Genomic DNA, 23628 nt, shown 5'->3' with positions numbered 1-23628 from the left:
TTTTAATAATCGTTTTACACTTCCACAGAATATAAACTGGAACTTTTGTTTACTCATAATCAATCTTTGTAGAAAATAAAAAAACAAAAAACAAATATGTTTTAAATATATTTTTTATTCTCTGTACCAGTAAGAGAATTCAAACAGTCTTATTATGTCTCTCATGTTTTCATAACATCTTTCAATACATATTAATCATACAACAGTAGTTATACTTCCTCTTTAGGGTGTATAATTATAGGTAGAATACTGACGTGGTTGAAATCTTCAGGGTAGAAATGGAATGAACCAATAAGATGTACTTCCTTATTTACATACAAATGACACATTTTAGCAACAAAATATTGCAAAACTGCAGATAAATGAAACTGTTAGTTGGATAGTGTCAGATTAACTAGGGTATTTTTTTTATAGAATTAGTAGAATAAAAAATATTTTCAATTCAAAAAGGAGAGAAAAATTTCATTGGCCCACTGCTAACTTACAATATTTTTTTCTTTCAGCTACAAAGCTTGTGCAATATTTTTAAACAGATATTTTAAGTGAAAAGTCAAATTCAGACTGCATAGTTCTACATGCAATGCATCTGTATAACATGTAGATTAAACACTATGTTAATGATTTAAGATCAATAAAGTGTTTTATTTAAAATGAAGCCTACAAATTTTACTTTACACAAATTAAAGTTAATTAAAGACCATTAAAAGTTTGATAGATAGCTGACTTTCAAGATTTCTGGCTTGTTAATACATGCACATCTGTAGTTTAGAAAATTATCTGCAGTAAATGAGATGATAACACTGATATGAGCAAGATTGTCACCTACAGCTAGATGGCTGAATAATTTTCCATAATTACACCATAATGAAAGCATAAATAGTAGTTGCTTACTATGTTCCTGTTTAACAGAAATATAATAATAAACAGAGTTTCCTCCCCCTACTTACACTCTATATTATATATATACCCCAAGTATTTACAGACGTAACAGTTCAGTCAAAGTTAGCTGGGACATTCTGTTAGTGTGCCAATTGCATGACGCAGTGTGTCACACCCAGCAATACAGATCAATGTACTGTTGAATAATGTGTACATTCTTATAACGAGCATCTCTTCACAAAAATAATCAGATTTACATCAAAACATATAAATCAGAAGGAGAAACAGTAACATATAAATATCACAAAGATGACATGTGACGTCTTCATGAAAAACAAATGCATTCAATGCTTCTCAAAATGTTATTTGTAATCAACAAAGCCCACAATGCCATTGAATAAGGTATCAGGCTTTTGGTCATGACATATCTCTTGTCTTTACACAATTTTCTTTCTTATCAATTTTATTTAGGTTGTCCTCTAGAACGTCTAATTCCAGAAACTTGGTCCATCTGTACTGAAATTTTTCAGACATAATGAAAGCTCATCTATTCCTTATATTTCTTCCCATCTTTGAAAATGTTTTTCTCTTTGAGTGACTTGTACTTTAGCTATCAAGTCTACTACAACTGAAACTGCCACTATCAGATCCCTGCATTGATTCCGTTGTTTGAAACAGACCTTATTTTAGGACACTTATTTACCTGTTAATGAACTGGTAAATAGATATTCGTTAATTATGCACATTGTATTACTTACGTACAGAATTTAATTAATGACAAAACTGTTTAATGAATTACAACCTATAAAACATTGAGCTAGTCATCACATGGTACACCTGTCAAGAAGTCTTGTACAAATGGGAGTTGGTCCACAAAAAGAATATTTATGTTTTGACAGCAATAATTCTGTTATTATGAATTGTATTTTAACGAATTGGTAACAGTACACGCTTTTCTGATACAATTCAGTTCAACAGGATGACACCATTAACAGCTAGTGGTGCATTGTGGCAATCCAGAGATCGTCATTTAGTCTTTAATGGAGAGTTGTCTTGTTGGCAATAGCCTCAAATCTTCTTATTTTTTATATTAAGCACAAACAGGTGCCCAGTATTTCTATGTCCCCTACACTGTATTGCAGTGGGGGGCAATAAGATTTTTTTTTCAAATTCCCCTTTGTAATGATGCTACTTGAAAAGTCTTGGTAGAACACTAGCTAGCTGTACATGAATTCCACTAATCGTGTATATGTTGAATGAAAAATCCGGTATAAACATTACATAATTATAAGATCTAAAGAGGTCTTTTGTTTATTTATCAAAAGGCATGAATAAGACTATTGTAATTTTCACAGTTTCAATCAAAATATTAAAATGCTGATCAGTATGAATAAAGATATTCATATAAAAAATACCTCTAAATCAATTACATTTTGATTTTATAACCTTACAATGTGAATTATAAGGCCTTCAAATCTTTTTTGTGTAGAGTTAAAAGGTGCTTCATGAAATACTTCTCCTAGTTACAACTAGCAAAACTCTTAAATGGAAAATGCAACAATACTGAAAATCAAGTTTTAATATAACAAGACCAATACCAGGTCTGGACCTGCATCCTGGAACATAACTGATCAATCCCTTTCTCTCACTCAGATGCCAAGAAAATTTTTACAAAAATTTTCCTTGTAAAATGAGTACCGGTATTTCAAACTATCAGCAAACAGGAAGCGGCTACACGTCAGATGTACAAATTGCTTACTCGCTACAACTCAACATTATAAAGCTGCAGACCAAATATTAAATCATTTTCTTATTATAAATTCATGTTGAAAGTCTGTAATAAGAAAGTTTAACTACAAGTATCAACTAAAATTTAACATTATCAATGATCCATGAAAATGAAGTAACGGTCAGATTAACCATGCCAGACAGACATGTACTTCTTATAATCATTCCATACACCAAATATAGTGGTCCTATTGCTTATAGTACCTGAGAAACAAATCAAACCACAAAATCTTAACATTGACCATTGAACCATGAGGTCAAGGTAATATAAACCCTTCCAGACAGACATGTACACCTTACAAACATTCCATACACCAAATATAATTGACCTATTGTTTATAGTAACTGATATACTGACATAACCACAAAAACTATTAACCAATGAACCATGAAAATGAGGTAAAGGTCATATTAAACCTGCCAGACAGACATGTACACCTTACAATTATTCCATAACCAAATTTACTTGACCTATTGCTTATAGTATGTGAGAAATAGACCAAACCACAAAAACAAAACATTTTCCAATGAACCATGAAAATGAGGTCAAGGTCAGATGAAGCTTGCCAGTCAGTGCTATACACCTTACAATCGTTCCATACACAAAATATAGTGGCCCTATTGCTTACAGTATCTGTGAAATAGACAAAACCACAAAAACTAAACATTGTCCAATCAACCATGATACTTAGGTCAAGGTCAGATGAAACCTGCCAGTTGGACATGTACACCTTTCTATCATTCCATACACTAAATATAGGATCTGAGATACGGACTTGACCATATATCTTTAACCTTAATCACTGATCCATAAAATGAGGTTGAGGTCTGGTGAACCCTTCCTGACAGACCTTTCAAGGAACCCATATAACAAATATAGTTATACACCACCAGATTGCAATCCCTGTGTGTCGCATTCTGCGACTTTTGTTGCAAGAGAGATAAAAACCATCCACGTTTTAAGATAATTTAAGGAGCATTATTCGGGAACAGTAATAGATAGAAAATAGTTGCAAAGTCATAAAGCAAAATTTTCTAAAAACCGTTGTGACAGGAAGACAAAACTGACTATGGTATATGGTTCCATAAATTTTCGATGCTTCAAGAGGTGTACAAGCACAAACAATACCATGCAAACTTTGAACATGATCAAAACATTCCCTTTCTAAAAATCTTATATATGAAATTTGTATTTTTTCCAGTCAACTGATGACTGTATATTACACCTGCTTTCAGGTAAGTAATGTCAAGCTGGCAAACAACAGCTGATCATAGTTACACATAGTATTTATTGATCCTTAAAGTCGTATGATATTTTGAAAAACAAAGTTAAGATGTGATTTCAACATATGTCAATGTTTATTAACTATTGAGAGATAGGGCAAAACTTGATTGGTCAATAAAATTCTGAAATTTACAGTTTTAACAGGAATGAGAAGGCAAGTCTATGTCGGTCAATGATGTCTTTGAAATTCAGTATCTATGAAATCAGGAAACACTAGAGGTCACTTCTATGTCCTGTCGGGGAAAACCCAATTTCTGTCACGTGTCTCTGGATTCTTATCTTATTGAATTTAGAAATAATGAAAATAACCTTACAAGACAATGATAGATCAAACTGTGTCTCTCGTCATCAAATTCCACAACTTTATAAGACTGTCTTATCTTCTTGACTAGACCTACTCTTCCATTCTTTAAATAGGACTTGTCTTTGATTATCAATTTGAATCACAGTTTTTACAGAACATTATATTCATTTTCACTATATACAGATGAATATATTATATAAACCGACAAACAAGGAAAAGCAAAATATTCCTACTTCCTTTGTATCTTTCAGTCCATTTATCACCATAAAAAATGAAAACAACACGTTATAAATTTCATGCGTCCGAAGCACTTTTCTAGATTTACCTTCACCAGGAACGCTCAAAGCCAAATATTTGAAAGCCATGAATGTATAACAACCTAAACAGTTGAAGAGATATATGACCAAATAGGACATAAAGAACCGTATAAGTGACGCTACCCAAATTTGTTCTTGATCTGAGTTTTGTCGTAATAAGCATTGTGTATAAGTTTCATAACATTTGGTTGAGGCAAACTTAAGTAAGAGAACAGAAATGAAAAATTCAGCAATTTTTCCATTTGTAAAGGGGCATAACTCTAGAACGGAAAAAGTGACGCTACCCAAATTCAAACTTGATCTGTGTTTTGTGGTAATAAGCATTGTATATAATATTCATAACATTTGGTTGAGGCAAACTTAAGTAAGAGAACAGAAACAAAAAAAAATCAGCAATTTTTCCATTTGTAAAGGGGCATAACTCTAGAACAGTAAAAGTGACGCTACCCAAATTCAAACTTGATCTGTGTTTTGTGGTAATAAGCATTGTGTATAAGATTCATAACATTTGGTTGAGGCAAACTAAAGTTAGAGAAGGGAAACCAATTTTGGGACGTACGGACGGACAGACGGACAAGGGTAAAACTGAATGCCCATTCCGCTACAGCAGGGGCATAAAAATAGCCAAATTTATCTAAGGTCAACTTTGCCTGAGGGATAACTGTTAATACTATTTAGAAGTTACTCTGGTTTTATTTTGTTCTTTCTTTTTATTAAAAAGTCTGGTCATTTGGAATCGATATCAATAGGGTAGTTTCAACTTGATAATTTAAGGAATTCTGCATGATTTTGTTATATCTCTCATTGGCATTTCCTTTTGACAGATCTTAGGAATCCTTAGAAAATTTATACAGGGAAGATTTTGCCTTCAAACAAAATTATTCAAAACTTCTTCAATTTTATCTGTAAACACCCTCTTTCAAAAGGCATTTTCTACCAGCTCTTACAAACTTTTGACATTCTTTTTTCAAGCAGCAAGTACAATGTAACTTAACACAATTATACCTACATTGATGAATTGCTTCAAAAAGTCTGAATTTAACAACATTTTCATTTCAAATAGTTATTCAACATCATTTTCAATTTTCTGGTACAATTGTTCACCTTTCAATACAAAGCAAAAAAAGTGAAACATTTTAATCTGATTAACTATGGTTGTATATTGGAAATTCAATCTGCTATTTTTTGCTAAATGAAATTTCTTAATATGCTGAAATGGCATGATTTTCCCCCTTAGCTCTTTATTAGTAAGGAAAAAACCACATAACTGCCATTATTAAACTATAACTGTGTGGTATATATGTTTTAATAAATCATAATTATATTGTATAATGGTCTGTATTTGATCCTTGATTATATATATATATGTGTCATGTGGCCTATAATAAGGAAAATAAAGACATTGTATGTATTGGTATAAACCTGCTTGTAATTTTATATATTTACAGAATATATGCAGTCCAACTGCTATCCCTTAATTGGTTTCAATACATTAGAAAACAGGCAAAATCTTTGATTTTCAATAAAATGGCCTTTATTCATTTCAAACATTCCTCTAAATTACCAATTTCAACAATATTAATATAAAACATTCAATAAAGTTACTAGTAAAAATTTTACCACTTCATATTATCAATACATTTATACTTATGAATATTATATAACAAATGAGGCAAATACAATATTTTGTTTATGGAAAAAGCAATATTATTTATGATCAATTTCTGTATGTAACAAGGAAAACAATATACATATTTATGAGTTTACTGAGTTTGTTGTCTTCTCTTGACAGGACAATAACCTGCATTTGATGCCTTTCCAACAGTCTAAGCATACTAATGCAAGGCATGAAGGATTTTTGATATTTTAGTATTAAAAGTTCCTTGTCCCCTTTGACAGTAGATATGGTAACTGTTGATAAGACACTTCAGCAACAAGAAAATTAAAGTACTTTTGGAAATTTGATACTATTCTTTCCTCTTCCACATATAATTATTTTAAATAATCAACTTACTGTAACTCCATATTTTAGCACTAACTAATCCATTTACTTTCAAAATAGTTTTAATCTTTAGGTTGAAATTCAACAATGAATGGTAGACTGAATATTACATAAACTATCAAATTTGGTATAATCTTTTGAAGCATGTAAACAAATATTAGAATTACAGGGAGATTAAAGAATCACCTGCAGTCATTTTGCACCAATTGCTATTTTTAGGATATATCATTTGCACCAAATAAATTTTTCAAAGGTAAAAATTGTGCTAGACTACATAATTCATTTGCTACCATTTGCTATTACATATACCTATCAGTCATTAGTGAATTGTGGAACTTTAATTACAATAATTTATGTGATAAATGGTACTATGTTGGAGTTTTGATGAAAAAAAATCTAGACGACAGCTTCATTTAAGTTAATGATCTTTAAAGTTGCATTGTACATCGTGATTTTAAGCTTCATTTTAGTCGTAAATGATACCAAATATTTTAATAATAAACTGTTGACACAGAGATATGTCTTGCCTGTCCGCATGAAATTCAGAAAAAGACAATCTGATGGACAGCAACATTGCTTATTAATTCAAATTTGCTGGACCATGATCTTGTGGGCAGGGCATAGAAATGGTCAACAAACTGAGATGTACTGATAGTCATGCAACTTTATACAAAATATCATTGATCTGTCACAAGTAGTTCTTATCAAACTGACTTAAGCAGAAAACTTAACATTGAAAATTGCTAATTAATTCAAAGTCCCTGGACCATGACCTAGGGGTCAGGGCCTCAAAATAGTTATCAAAAAGATATGTACTGATAGTAATGCAACTTCATACAAAATATCAATATCATTGATCTATCACAAGTAGATCCTATTAAACTAACTCAAGCAGAAAACTTAACATTGAAAATTGCTTATTAATTCAAAGTCACTAGACCATGTCCTAGGGGCCAGGGTCTCAAAATAGTCTTCAAACTGATATGTACTGATGCAACTTCATACACAATATCATTAATCTAACACAAGTAGATCCTATCAAACTAACTTAAGCAGAAAACTTAACATTGAAAACTGCTTATTAATTCAAAGACACAGGACCATTACATAGGGGGCAGGGCCTCAAAATAGTCGTCAAACTGATATTACTGATAGTAATGCAACTTCATATTAAATATCAATGATTTATCACAAGTAGTTCCTATCAAACTAACTTCAGCAGAAAACTTAACATTGAAAATTGCTTATTAATTCAAAGACACAGGACCATTACATAGGGGGCAGGGCCTCAAAATAGTCGACAAACTGATATGTACTGACAGTAATGCAACTTTATATTAAATCAATGATCTATCACAAGTAGTTCCTATCAAACTAACTAAAAGCAATCCCTATGTCTCACTTTTTCTGCGACGAAAGTCGCAGGCGAGACAAAAACTAGCTACATAAATGTATTATTGACGCAAATGAGTTGTAGCACAAAAATATGCATTTTAGCTCAAACAGATTTCTCACCAAGGAATATGTCTTATCTTAGTTTTAACAAGATGATTCACTGACTTTCTTCATAAGACTTGTTTAGATCATAATCAATTATTACATTGGTAGCATTGAATTACATTGATTTCCCAGTCAAATAAAAACCGATAATTTCACATGTGAAATAAACGTGGTTATTTCACTCTCTGACGTCATGCAACAATAGGCGTTGTCAAGACGTCGATAACGTCGGATCAAAACAAATTGTGAATGCGTAGAAAAAAGATATAGTTCCTTACATTTTCTACATTAATTTCATTAAAAAAAGCCATTTGCCAATGTAATAAAAAGAATAACTAATCAAAGAATTTCAATATCGAAAAATATTCAAGCTACGCGCATTCGTGAATTAATGTGTTGTTCGGTCACTCGTTGAATATTTTTCTCTATTTGAATTCTTCGATTAGTTATTCTATAAATCATTTTAAACATTGAATGGTTGAGACAAAGAATTGAATATCAGCAACAACAATGAATGTGAAAACTCAGACAACCTATATGGATCAGTCACAAGTCATTGTTAGATACATATTTTCCTACACTTGAATATTAGTTTAAATACATGTATAAAATCTTGAAACTGTTTGCTTTGTGAAATAGTGGCCACTCACAGTACACCCAAGGATGATAAATCTATAGCAGAAATCTGCCTTCTATATTTGGTTTTGAAAGGGGAGCAAACTATAGACCAGTTTATATCCATTCAATACCTTTTCTGATAAATCACTAACATATCATGAATAAAATGTATTGACAACATAGATTCTTTTATAAATAATCAGCATTTAGAGATCATGTCCAAATAACAGATCTAAAATTTAGTGCATGGAGGTTGGTTTGAGGTTTTATAAATATTCTATATTGGTTTATAAAAATGTTAAATGGTAACCACCTTTCATGTAAAAACATCATGAAATGGGTTAAAACAGCCTTGAAATGTCAGAAATATTGATGTGTAGTTTATTGATTGCTTTCAGGAAATATGACATTAAAATATCAATTATGTGAAATTGATCTATGTAAAATTATAATAAAATTATAAATGATTTTTACTGATCATGATTTGTTAAACCTATAAATATAACAACAAGGAGATGTTGTCTGATTGCCAATGAGACAGCTATCCATCAATATTAGTATTCCTCACAACAGGGAATGAAGAATTTGATAACATTAGCAGACATAGATTTCTTATATACATGTAAGCTGCAACTGATGACTATAATGCCTGGTAATGGCATGTCACAATATTGACAGTTACTGAAATTCTGCTCTATCTAAAAAAAAAAAATACCAACAAGACTATTTGTCTTTAGACACCATGTCATGCTCACATTATCAGATTTTCATGTTCAGTGAACCATGAAATCAGTGTCAAACCCTAATTTAGTATCTAATTTTAAAAGATCACATCATAATCTTTTGTTGTGACCATGATTTCATGGTTAACTACATTAAACCAGACAGACAGACTCCTGCATACCCCAAAAACTTTGTTTGCAGAGGGGGGGTTTAAATAAGGAAGAATGCATCAACCAACAAACATGTCCACAACAAACACAAATTAATGCGAGGTTTTTATTAATGGGAATAATGCGACTGGGTGTTTATCACAATACTAAGAACTCACTTCTGATATCTGATACATTTATCTGTATGCTGTTTTCATGGAATCGCAATAATTAATCTCACATTTTTGTCAATTCTTCAAAAATCGCAATAATAAATGCACGCAATAATTTCTGAATTTACAGTTGTCATAGTTAATTAAAAACTCCAGGGAGCCTGAATTGCTTGATACATGGGAATATAACAGCATTTAAAAATGTTCTTTTCAAAGGTATACTGTAAATTCAGAAATTATTGCGTGGTTTTTATTAATGAGAATAAACACAGTAATAAGAAATTGCATTTTGATAGCTAATACATACATCTGTTAGCAGTTTTTTCTGAAATCACAATAAGAAATTTCTCATTTTTATCTAATCTCAAAAAATCGCAATAATAAATGCAAGCAATAATTTCTGAATTTACAGCATTCAGTGAAAGCAGCCATCTTTGATTTTAAAATCATAAATTCTAAAGACCATGATTTCATCATTCATCCATTTCATAAGAAACTTCATGTTAAACTGCAGCTTAACATGCAATTCTCATAGGATCCCATGTTAACAGGTAGTTCTCATTGGATCCCATGTTAACAGGCAATTCTCATACGGTCCCATCTTAACAGGTAGTTCTCATAGGATCCCAAGTTAACAGGTAGTTCTCATAGTATCCCATGTTAACAGGTAGTTCTCATAGCATCCCATGTTAACTATGTTTTGTAGTTCTCATAGGATTCCATGTTAACTATACTTCGTAACTCTCAAAGGATCCCATGTTAACATGTAGTTCTCATAGGATCCCATGTTCGAATTCACATGTAGTTCTCATAGGATCCCATGTTACCATAAAGTTCTCATAGGCTTCCATGTAAAAATGTAGTTCTCAGGGGTCCCAAGTTAACTATGTATCAAAGTAAAGTGTTCTTGGATTTCAGATTGGCACCAATACAAAAGAATCCAAATGTTGAGTCATAATATTGTATTCCATGCATTATATTAATCCTATCTGAATAGTTTCCTAGTTGAAGCTGTTTTTCTTTGAGTTTTTTATTGGTAAACTATGCTCTACTGAGACAGTCATCTTGGATTTAAGATCATAAATAAAACCAAATGTTTCATAGAGGACCATATGAGAATTCCTTATGTCATATTAATTCAACTAATTCAGTGATTTCTGAAAAGCATAAGATTTCTGAAATGTCTATCAGGACCCGTTATTTCCATTAATTAAAAGTTTGATAAGGACCATGTAAATTGAAACCCTACTGTTTGGTTATGTTTGATTCAGTAGTTTCTGAAAAGAATCTGTAACCATCAGTTTATAGCATAAGGACAATGATACAAACGAGTTGTGCACATGGTAGAAGATTATCCAGTCCATAAATAGATGAAGGATACCTCAGGATTCTCCTGGAAGCTCCAAATTTTGCATGCAGAGGTATTTATCAATTTTTCTTCCTAAAACAATAACTTTATTGTTTTCATTTCTACTTGTTCTTTCTGACCAGATCAGTCTTAATATCTTTCAGTGCAAGATGGTTCTGCAGACAAATAGAACAAAACGTTTGGAAGCATCAAACATGTCATAGCCAATAAGGTAGTCACATTATGTATACATAAAACATGTTTGAAATATTTCAGGTTAAGCATAGATTAGGTTTATAAAGATTCAGTACAAAACCAATAACATGTTTTTACATGTGTTTGTATTTAGTATCAGGATTTAATTTTTACTACACGATTCATATACCATTCTGATTTTAGTCAGGTATCAACTTTTCATGTTTTAATACCAGATAATAATATAACATGAACACACATGTATATAATTACAGTCAATTAAAAATAAATGTATGCAGGTGATGAATCAATAATCATCCATATGTATATCTCATCATCAATATAGGCTGACTACTTGTATTCCATATATTATTGCAAGTCAATCATTCTTAAGGCATAATGTCAATAAATTTATATAGTTCCTGCCTCGAAGAATTAAGAATGGATTTCACAATGTTACTTGTGCACATTCAAGCCTTTTTCCACTGTTAGAAATCACAATGTTTGAGATTGGGGAGCCACACTATATCCACACACAAAAACACTGACAGCTAGATAAAAATAGACGTGAAATCATTTCATAGTGCTTTACTAACTACAACCTAAGGCTATACAATATTCCAAACATCATGAATCTTTGTTTTTGATAGGTCTCCCATTCTAACCTTAGATGTACCAGTATTATATGTTTATGTCTTGATCAAAGTATGACAAATTTGATAAGGATGATAGAAGAAACAACTGGGTATTTTGCAACAATACAAACTCATACAATTTCTATAGTGCTTAGTGTAAGAGTGATGTTATCAAATGTTATCAAATCCTAAAAAAAATAGACTGTTTGTGTCTAAACCTCATTAACCTTCTCTTTTTGATAATTTGTATGCATTTCCACTGCAAAATGTAAACAAAACAAATGCAAAATCTTTCCTTTCCAGTTGTAAAAACATTTGGAGATTATTTTTTTTTAAATTGACAAATAAGACTTTGTAATGTTTTTTTTCTTGTAATCATCTATAATTAGGATTTATTTTACATTTTACATTGAAACATAAAAACAAAACATTCTACAAATGTTGGTACAGACTAGCAGGGCAGTTTCATGGAAGACTACAAAAATATAAATTCTCGTACATAAATGAGAACATTTGTCAATGTTTTTTGCAGTTCATAAACCTACATCTTTGCCATACTACAATTTCTACACATTAATCCCACATGTTTGGTTAAATTTAGTAGTTTCATAGAAAATTAAAACATGAAAAGTTAAAAAAACAAGTGAATGAACAGATAGATAAAAAATGTGATGACTAAAATAGCTCAATAGGTCCTTTGTTCCAGGTGAGCCAAGAACATATGAAATGACAAAACAATACCATTTTCGGGCACCGAGCCGACCGTGCGAGGGCTGAACAGCCAGTCAAGGTCGTTAAACACTTCCAGTAGTAGTTTTCATGAAAGTTTACACCAGATACTGTCTAACAAGTAAAAATGTATAAAAATAAGATGTGGTATAATTGTCAATGAGAAAGCTATCCAACAGAGACCAAATGACGTAGATGCAAGCAACTATAGGTCACCTTACAGCCTTTAACTATGAGCATAAGGTATGTTCTAGTGCACTGGTAGTATAAGTCTGATCCACTGCTTAATAACAATCAAATAATTGTTCAGGTAATAAGAAAGAACAGATGGAAAAGAATACATCCTACTTGATAAATCACCTTCCTGAATTTATCATACCAATTGTTCTTTTAACAGGACTTATTATTTTACAACCCTAAAATTTTACAACACTTTAAACATTTTGTTAATTATTATTGTCTATAAATGTAGAACAAATTTATTGAAACCGTTCTTTCTTACTCTTTCTCCTTTTCACTGACTCAATATTAAAATTCAAAAAAACAGCAAAAATTCTTGAAATATGAATTCAAGGAGATGTGGAGAATATGTTAATGAGACAGCAACCCAATGACACAAAGAATCAAATATCTTCTAGAGGTCAATATACAGTCTTTAATCCCCCCAAAAAATAGTGCATATACAATAGGTCAAGTATTAAAAAAGTTGTGAATAATTTAAACAGAAATCATCACAGATCTGCAATCAATACATAAATCTTCAAATAACAAAAAAATTGATGTGACACTAGCAAAAATACTGATATGGTTCCTGACTTGTGACAGGCACTAAATTAGACTAGTTTTTTTTTTTAAATCTCAACCCTCCCAATCTTAATCTCAATCATTGGATTAACAAAAGATACATAAAAGAACATACTATAAAAAAGTACTGAATGAACTCTAAAATAACTGTCTGACAGAAAACTTAATCACAAGTACAAACAAAACAATAATAAACAAAATTATGCTGTATCAAAGAATGCTTGTAGTTACGTTAAGCAAGATCGAAGTACTTATCATCCTGCTGGTAGAAATCATGGTGTCCTATACACTTAAGTGGTCTGTATTCAGCTGTATGAAATGTTTACTATGAAAATTTCATCTCTGTCTTCAAAATTCAAGAAAAGTTATAAATCTTTTTAAAATAAACAAATGAACTAGAAAGGAAATTGTTCAAATATTTTGACATTGGAAAGACATTGAAGAAAGTATTTGTAATTTCATGGTCAGATGGACAAACAACTAAAACCAATGACAGAAACACTAATTATAGCTTGTTTGTATGTACTGTCTAGGTGTGAAATAATGTCAATACATCAAAGCAAGGGAACAAACAACTTAACCTTGACTTTTGTAGGTAAAACAGCCAAGGTACTTTTCTGTAAAAATAAGATGTGGTATGATTGCCAATGAGACAACTCTATATGGGAGACTACTTTATGTCTGAACTTCATCAATACTGAATCTAAAAATATATCATTTTCTGTTTCATATTAAATTTTCATGGTAAAAGTAAGCTGCTATGTCAGTAATTGTTCCCATTAACGAAATCCTTGACCATAATATTTCATTCAAGCACAGAGCGAAACTTATACAGTAATAAGATCTAAAATTATTGACAGTAAATGGTTGGTTGATTGATACTGTGTCCTCCCTTTATGGTTAGAACATATTAGTGTGATAATCTGTAAAATAACTCAAAACTAAATTCATAGAGTCTGTAAAAATTCAGATTATAAGGACCCTCTGTTGTTGAAGAACCAGGTATACATTTTGATAATTACACAGTGGAAATAAAGCTCACTGAAGGACAGGGTTTCCACTAAATCATTCCCCTTCACCTGTATGAACACATTCAGAACAGGTTTTCAATAAATATAAGCATCCTCTCACCCTGTCCAAAACACAAATGAAATTAAATTTTACAAACAATGCTTCAATACATTTTGTAAAGCCATCTGAATATTTTAAAAACTTCTGAATTAGATATTTGTTACTTAAGCAATAAAAACATGAACAATGTTTTATGCTTTTGTTTGTGATTTCTGTCAAATTGTGATTTGTCAAATAGTCATAAATATAACAGAAACATATTCATAGCTGTCACGATCAGACATATTAAATGAATATATTTTTTAAAGTGGGCAAACACTCACCTTGCTCTTAATTACAAAAAAAGTAAATTAATAGCAATTTTTTATCATGTTATTTCTCCATGGATAATGATTTTGACTGAAGTTTTTTGATACCATTTTAATAAAATTATTATGTCTATTTTCCAACAATAAATTTATGCAATGATTTCAAACAAAATTGTGAATATGAAACATTTATGAACATTAATTATTTTCTCATGTCTCCATGTTTGCAATGATTGATAGATTGGTGACTGCATGTCATTCAGCAGCAAATATTACATGCAGGATATGTCACATGATTACACCTGCATTGTACTAGACCATCAACATCAACATTCTCGCTTACAGGGTAACAGTCTGTAGGCATACATGTAACCATACCTAGAAACATTAAATTCCATCTTTAAGCCACCTGTCTTTACTTCTACTCCAAAATGCTATGTGCTTAGCTGGGATATACTGATTTTAAGCCCTTAGTTTAACAAAGCTGATGTTTAACAAAAAACTCTTATACTTCCATGGTCTGTGCATGGAAGTATTATATTGACAGGAACTCCAACAAGCGGACTTCAAACGTTTATAGTGCAATGCCGCAAAATCCTTAAGTATCTGTTAATTAACTCGACATGTCTTATGGATGCATGAGTTCCGATCAAATTTTTGGAACCTCGTGAATGATCGTAATTACGGAACATACCGAAATTACCGGATGTGTACTTAATTGTCAAGGAAATGACATTTACCGACCATGTGAATGACAAAAAAAATGTCAGTTTTTACGGGTTTTGCTGCTTAATAACAAATAAAAAGAAAAGAAACGAAATCCCCGCGACTGTTTTCACCGATTGAAAAAACAAACAAAAAAAACTGAAGAGTAAAAATACTCACAAGCCATAAACATTTCAGTTTAAGTTACAATCAATTTTAAAATAGTAACATTTTTATTCATGAGAGGGCCATTGGCTAAACACGCATAACTGTTATATACATGTTATGCTTGAAAATCATAAAATTCTCATGTAAAGTAAACGGAAAAGTTTTTATCAGTAATTATTATCGCGTTTTACGGCTAACTTTGACAAATATTTTACTGAAGTGTTTAATGAAAGAATTTCCAAAAAAAATTTAATCCAAAAGTTGGCCGGGGGGATGGGGTTAAAGAGCTTTGATCCGAAAAAATATCAAATATTTTGATTTATTGTTTACTGAAAGTCCAATTGCAAATATTTCATGCAATTAAACAAGAAACAAAATCATAAATTGCCTTTCATACGATGTAAGATGTTTCAGAACTGTTAAGCTTTTAAACACATAAATAAATTCTAATTTGGTTTCCACGATAAAAAAAAATAAACTGCTTAGGGCCCATCATGGTGATCGTTCTTTAAATGCATCCAGAAATATTTAAAGCCATCCGTAAAAATAAATCTGTCAGACGTCAGAGTAATCTCGGACTAGGTTGAATGTTTAAGGTTGTTTACAACTTTGGAATTATTATAATAGGTGTTACAATTCATCTGCATGTCTCGTAACCTGATATTGCTATGTAGAGGTCATCACATGCGTGTAATTATTAACCTCTTTTAGTCTTTAAAACATATTTGATAAGTTAATAACATTTTACGATATCTTACGATAGAGAAAACCATAAATATTTGTGTTACACTCGATAAAAGTTTACAATCTTTAACTTAAAATTTGAGTTATCCGGTACCATCCGGCACAGTACACGCGCATCACATTATTTTTTGCAAACACTCTACTTCAGAATCATGTAATATTCCTAATCGGATATTTCCCGATTTCCAAGTTCCAATGATTAAAACATACTCAACAAAACTAAAAATAAGCTTGCCCTCTTTCCCAATGCAGTTAATTTTCTTATGTCATTCTGTTAAATATGGACCGATTTTTTCGATCTTTTCAGCTTTGTTCTTCATTTATTGAACAGAAACAGGTGTTGTTATTCATGTGGCGATTCACAAATAACCACGGGAGTATCTGTGTTTACTTACATTGGTAGGTAGATAAGACAATCGATACCAAATCACGTGATAAGACCAGCTTCAGTTATAAGAACAGGCGAAGGCAGCATCACAGATACCCCACAAAGGAGTTATCACGTACTTGACAAACTGAGTCGGAACCTTTTATTTTCTTAAAGAATTCAGTGGGATGGGAATGTGCTAATTTTTCGTTGGAGTTCCTGTCAATATAATACTTCCATGGTCTGTGTTAACAAACGATGAATAAGTTCTTATCAAACTACACAGGTTACAACTGATTGAATTCTTATAACCTTAAGGCTTTGTAAAACATGAGACATACAAAAGGAAACAGGTCACATTTTAATATCAATTGACATCAACTGAAAAATTCTGAAAATTGTTTAGGAAAGTATAGATTGGCAACGGCAAAATTCATGTTGAGGATAAGACTGGGTTAATTACAAATGAAGAAAGTTCAATGTCTTAATTGAAATGTTCTAGAAATATTTATAGGACATCAGATGCATGCTTTGATTTTTCAAATCGTAAACTGCATATTTCAAGTACAAATTTATGATTATTGATAATTGTTCATGTTCATCCAACAGACTTCTTTTAGAAGTTTCCTTTGTATACCGGTACAATAATGTTATTATCAACAAAATTCAAAACTAATGAACCTTCTAAGATACAACTGTTTCTGTCATAACACATAACATTGAGATAACTGTTAAACATAACTTTCAGATAGTCTTTATAATTTCACTAGGGTCTTTTATCATCATCTTATCCTGCTGCTATATTCTTATCTTAATGCAGTTGGAACTTATTTCTCTAAGATGTTATGATTTGACAACAAGCTATTTCAATAATAATACATGAATAGGATAACTGGAATAACATGTACCAAAAACGTTAGACAGTGCAAATAATTTTGCAAAAGAGATACCAGGCTAAAAATCTGTTTGCTAAACACACGTTTCATCTACAAAAGACTCATGAGTGATGCTGGAATCAAAAAAGTTTTTAAAAAAATTTACCAAATTTCAATTCATCATGAACATAACTTCATTTGTGAGTGATAAAAATAACTGTGCCGTGTAGTCACTTCTGATAATTCACATTAATACATGCACACACAAATTTCCAAATTTACTTAAATATGCATATTTAAAACAACTTATCCTTAGGCTTATTACTTGATGGATTAAGATACTGCTATTTCCGTCAAAAGTATTCATGATCTATCATTTCAAATTAATAACTTATCAATATATTATATAACTTTTCACCAGAAAAATTTCATATGGTTCAATTGCAAAGGAAAAATGTACTTTTATTATTAACTATGTTAATCTGCAAAATGTGTATTTGTTCAAAACATGCAATGGTATAAATGTCACATTATGAGGAGTTGAAACACTAAAAATGTCTTTCCTGCTTCAACTTTTGAGTCATTTGAAAAAAATCTCTGAAGTTGAGGTCAAGGTCAAATGAAATTTGTCAGATGTATTTGTGCTCCTTGTAATGAATTGATATACAAATATTGTTAACCATCATGTATACTTTGTTAGATAATCCAAGAACTAAACTTAACCCTAATATCTGGAGCTTGAAATGGGGTCAAGGTCACATGACATGTCAGTTTTGCACAGTAAATTTAGTTTTTTTTAATCTTTGTCCTTTGGTCTTTGGTGAATAGTTGTCTCCATGGCAATCATGTCACGTCTCCTTATTTTCATACAAAAATGTTTTTGACCTGTCATAAACATGTACTGACGAACAGTATCTTGAAATTTAAACCCAACCCATTAGAGTGTGAAATAAGGTCAGTGCCATATGACATATGTCAGACAGATACATATTCCTTTAATGAATCCACATACCAAATATTGTCCAGCTATCTTGCATAATACATTTTGTAACTAAGAAACAGACATAATTCTGAAAACAAAATCCGACCACAGGTCATATGACATATGTCAGACTAGCAAATACATGAAACAAAATATCAGCATACTAAATATTGTTGAGCTATTGTGCATGTTACTGAAGGACAGATATCATTCTAAAATCTTTACCACTGGACCATCAAAATGAGGTCCAACCAAGAAAAAACCAGTCATGGATTGAAAATGACAAACAGACCTTATTCTGGGAACTTAACCTGATCACAGGAGTTTGAAAATAAGGTCAAGGTCATATGACAAATGACAGACTGGAATACATTTCTAACAACCAATCCACAAAGCAAATAGAACAATTTCATGCATTAATTTCTGAACTGAATAAAAAAGACAAACTTCCATTATGTCAGTAACAGATGGTAGGCATGAAATTAAATATATAAGTTCTATATATGCTAAACCTAATATGGTTTGTAAAACAGAAAAATTACCCTTTGAATTAAACATAAAATAATCTATAAGCTGCTATCATAAGTAGTGATATCAGATCAAACTGCATTATATTGGGTCTCATTATTGGACAAATAAAAGTTGATAAAAGTAAAATCTGCCTTGTCATGAATAGGTCAACAAAGCACACTTGCTCTTAAGCAATCTGGCCTAAAACCAATGGGTTGGGGTTTGTGCACAGGGTGCTTGCTACCTTTCTTTCACAAAAAATAGGTAAATATATAGAGAGAAACTGTACCATTTACTACAATATACCTCCCCAACTCAAATATTTTTTTTTTTATTTTACACACACTCTGGCAAGACCTATATACCAGACAGCCACTATCAAATCAAACAAAAGCAACAACATATGCATCAGCTGAAATGAGCACATGAAATATCTCGTAAATATTCAAATGTTGATATTTTTATTTACAGGTAATGAACAATAATGAATTCATATATCAGGTCTTGCCTGGACTTTTATCTAATTATTATGCCCTCTTAATAACCTTTTTACATGTTTCTAATTAACCTAAACTAGGAATCTCCTCCCATGCTGTCATAAAGTAAGGTCGTAACAATGTGTGAAAATTAACTCCCCCATAATTGACCAAACAAGAAGTGCATACTAATAACATTACATACTGTCACAAACAACTTGGCCTTGACAAAGCTGTAATAGTTATTGCAGTACTAGATAGACTTGTCAAATGTCGACATCAAAATTGTCATAACATACATCAAAGCTGTGGTCAGTCCACTAACTACAGAGACATACGCCCTCTAGGGACAGGTACTTCCCTCTACTAGATATCATAATTATTAACGACAATTAATAAGAACACATCTGACAACATTTGAAGTGTACTGGCACCAACGATTTTATATGTATTTTATGTGTACTATCATAACAGGTTTTGGCGGGGGATTTTCTGGAATATAAAATTATGCCTTAACAGACAAAGTTATTATCCTAATGCAATAAACAAGGTATACAAAGTCAAACACTACTGGAATAATATGATAATTGATATTCAGCATATATCGAAATAACATTTTGAACAATTTTTGTTTGAATTTCAATTATAAAGCTCATCTCTACACTGAAAATTTAGTATTTTGAAGAATGTATGATACATGTATATCCTCTAACCCTTTGAAACATAAACACCAAAACAACTTTATTAACCATGCAATTAATAGCACATTAGCATTCAAAGGTAGGAAAGAGCCATCTTTCTGAAGAAAAAAAAAAGGAGAAACCATCTGACACTTAAGGAAACTACAGAGGAATTACAATTATTACTTGGTAAAGGAAACGATATATATAATTTATGTCCATGATCGACTTTAATTTGATTTTAATTAATCAACAAATTTACATCTCTGCATTAATAAGTTGTCACAGCCTTGAAATTATGTAATTATGTATACCACCTATCTATGAAATGTTTAATGACAATTATGTTTTATGGAGTTCCCGTTGTACCTGGAACTACCATATAAGGTCTGTTATGTAAGGTAAACTTGTAACTGTCTTACAGGTAAATATAGTACAAATTAGTTATCTTACCTTAATCGTTGTGTCTTTAAAATAGTGGTTGGTTTCCCATAGATTCAAAAGCTGGAAATAATAAAACAACAGGTTTTTACAAGTCAGTTAGTTACTATACTGCTATGTAAATAAACGAAACTACTGTTATCTTATGAATTCTTTTAAGATTAACAAAATTTTTCTCTACAGCGGTTTAATAATTCTAATTCAACAGCATTGAAATATGTCCTTTCTGTCTTATTATGCATGTCTGTGTGTGTGTGTTAAATGGAAAAAACCCTTCTTGTTGAATATTGCAAAACATTAGGGAACATTAAAATTTATTAAATACTGGGGTTATTTTTTCAGTTAACTGACTTAAATTGTTTTGCTAACATGACTTGTTCTGTTGCAGTATTATTGTTGTTAATCCAGTATATTCTATTATTAACTATAGATATATCTAACAAATCACTTATATTTTACCTTGTTAATCCAGTACATTCTATTATTAACTATAGATATATCTAACAAATCACTTATATTTTACCTTATTAAGTTTATTCTTCCTGCTTTCTTCTAGACCAATGAAAGATTTACAAAATAATGGTATTACAACTTTCTCTAAATTTTCTTTCAGTTCTTCTGCATTCTTTCTTTGGCTATTAAAATAGAATAAGGAATATATATCGGCTTGTAACATAGATTGCCTACACCATAAAATATTAAAACCCCATCCACATTATGTCTATTAAATTCAGGTTTGACTTGAATTTGTTAATTATCAGCGTTAAATTTTGGTAGTGCTAACATCTTAACAAAAGGCGAACTGGATTAAAAGTGCGCTTCATTGGAGTTCATGTTGGGCTAACCTGGGTTAGTTGCCTAGCAATCTAAGTGTTAAGGCAAAGAGGAGTTGATGTGTGGACGATGTTATAGTGACTAATACATTTTTCTGCCACAATCAGAAAAAACAGTTCAAATACCAAAATCTGTTGTAAATCAAAACTTGGTCTTGCATGGTGTGTTTAGGAGACAAGAACCTTTAAATTTATATACATGTTGAGCATACAAGATACATATGGAGCTTCACTCTTCCACACAGAATACAAGTGTATTCCCATACATGTTGCCTGGCTAAATAATAAATCTAGAAAAAAAAATCAATTCATTCTTTCTTGGAGAAAGCAAGTATGATGCGGTCTTACCAGTTCCATGACTGGGCTTTGCTCAAGATTTGTCTTTCAGTGTGTGGTTTTGAAAGCAAATAATGGATCAAAAGGCTGTTCATAGCATGAAAATTTCTTATTCTCCTGAACATTGTTGACCCATTTCTTCTCTTGAAACTTTGATTCTTGTGGCAAATTTTCATTATTAAAGACATTTAAAATATTGCCTTCCATTTGGTTGTCAAAGATGCTATTTACAATAACTGTGCACATGTGTCTATTTTGTTGTGTGTGAGAGTGTCAACCAGGGTAATGATTCAGGTTATATATATCCCTGATTTGATCTGGAGCAGATTGCATAGTGCGAACTTGGTAAAAGTTACAATCTTTTCTTATAATACTGTCTTAAATTTTAAATACATTTTATAAATGAAGTTCTTATTGTTGGCAAACTAAATCATATTAAGATCTATGTCCACCAACTATTTGCTAAAAAATCAAATAAAAAAACTGATTTCAACAAATTAGTTGGTAGAAAGACTACTGGAAGTAGAAAACAATGGTCTAGTCTGAAACAAATGTTCTAGGTACATACAAATTATAAAATAATGTCAATTTACTTGTAAATTTTGCACAATTTGTAAAAAAATTAGGGCCATAAATTTAACAAGGGTTGACACAATAACATGTCTTACCAGATTTTATAATTTAGTTATTTTAAAGGTCAATGAATTCTGAAAATGCGGTCAAAATCAAAAGAAAATTTCCTAATCAACATGACTTAACCTAAAAAACATTGTAAACCTGTTTTACAGAGATACATTCCTAATCAAATAAACTTAAAACTGACTACTGAAGCATGAAAATGAGGTTAAAATGGTCATATACACCTCACACCAAAATGTATAGTAACTTTAAACCAGGACTTCTTAACAAGACCACTGGAATTATGAAAATGCTATTCATATGACATATACTGTTCTTAAAAACAGACCTATTACTGAAAACTTAAAATAAAGTTAAACTCAATACTAGAGCATGAAAATGAGTTCAATGTCAAGTGATAATTACTGGCTGACAAATTTCCAATATATAAATCCTCCATACAGATGTTGGTAACCAATGTTAAATATGGGGTGAAGATTGTTAATAAGTGTTATTGCTGTTGGAAAAGTTATATCTAAGTCTCAACCTCCATAACTTTTCTTACAAGCAAGACAAACAAGCAAAAATTTTGATTTGAAATAGCCTAAAACTGAATGCCTATCATCATATAATAAACTGTTAACACAGAGATATGTCTCGCCTATTTGTTATTTTGATAATGCAAATGTTGAAATTAAAATTACAATACTTTAACATATAAGTTATGCAAATATTCAAAGTCAATGAACCATGACTGAATGTACAGGGCTAAACAGTCTCCATGGAAATAAGATGTGCCAATGCTAATACAACTGCAAACCAAATACCATTGACTTTTCATAAGTCGTTCCCTTTAAACAAACTTAAACACAAACATTAACTTGTAAACTATGTAAAAGTTTCAAAGTCAATGAACCATAATTAGGGGGTGGGGTTATATAATCTCCATGGAAATGAAACTTGCAAATGCCAATACATTTGCATACCGAATATCAATGACTTAACCACTTATTAGTGGTTCATCTTAAACTGACCTAATCACAAAGTGAAACTAATACATGTAAA

The 23628-nt window shown here is 31.1% G+C and overlaps 1 protein-coding gene across 2 annotated transcripts in view; it reads right to left on the bottom strand.

Annotated features, from left to right (window-relative positions):
- The window catches only part of LOC127737362 (calcium homeostasis endoplasmic reticulum protein-like), a 107405-nt gene that overhangs the window by 65169 nt on the left and 18608 nt on the right, over positions 1-23628 (bottom strand). For both annotated transcript variants that reach the window (XM_052248006.1, XM_052248086.1), the window contains exons 7-8: positions 21300-21411; positions 20789-20839 (exon numbers count right to left, since the gene is read on the bottom strand). In XM_052248006.1, the coding sequence (XP_052103966.1) occupies positions 20789-20839; positions 21300-21411 (163 nt within the window). The remainder of the gene's footprint in view (positions 1-20788; positions 20840-21299; positions 21412-23628) is intronic.

The sequence above is a fragment of the Mytilus californianus genome, unplaced genomic scaffold (assembly GCF_021869535.1).
Source record: "Mytilus californianus isolate M0D057914Y unplaced genomic scaffold, xbMytCali1.0.p SCAF_1, whole genome shotgun sequence".
Taxonomy (NCBI): domain Eukaryota; kingdom Metazoa; phylum Mollusca; class Bivalvia; order Mytilida; family Mytilidae; genus Mytilus; species Mytilus californianus.
This window is presented reverse-complemented; position numbering and strand designations above follow the sequence as displayed.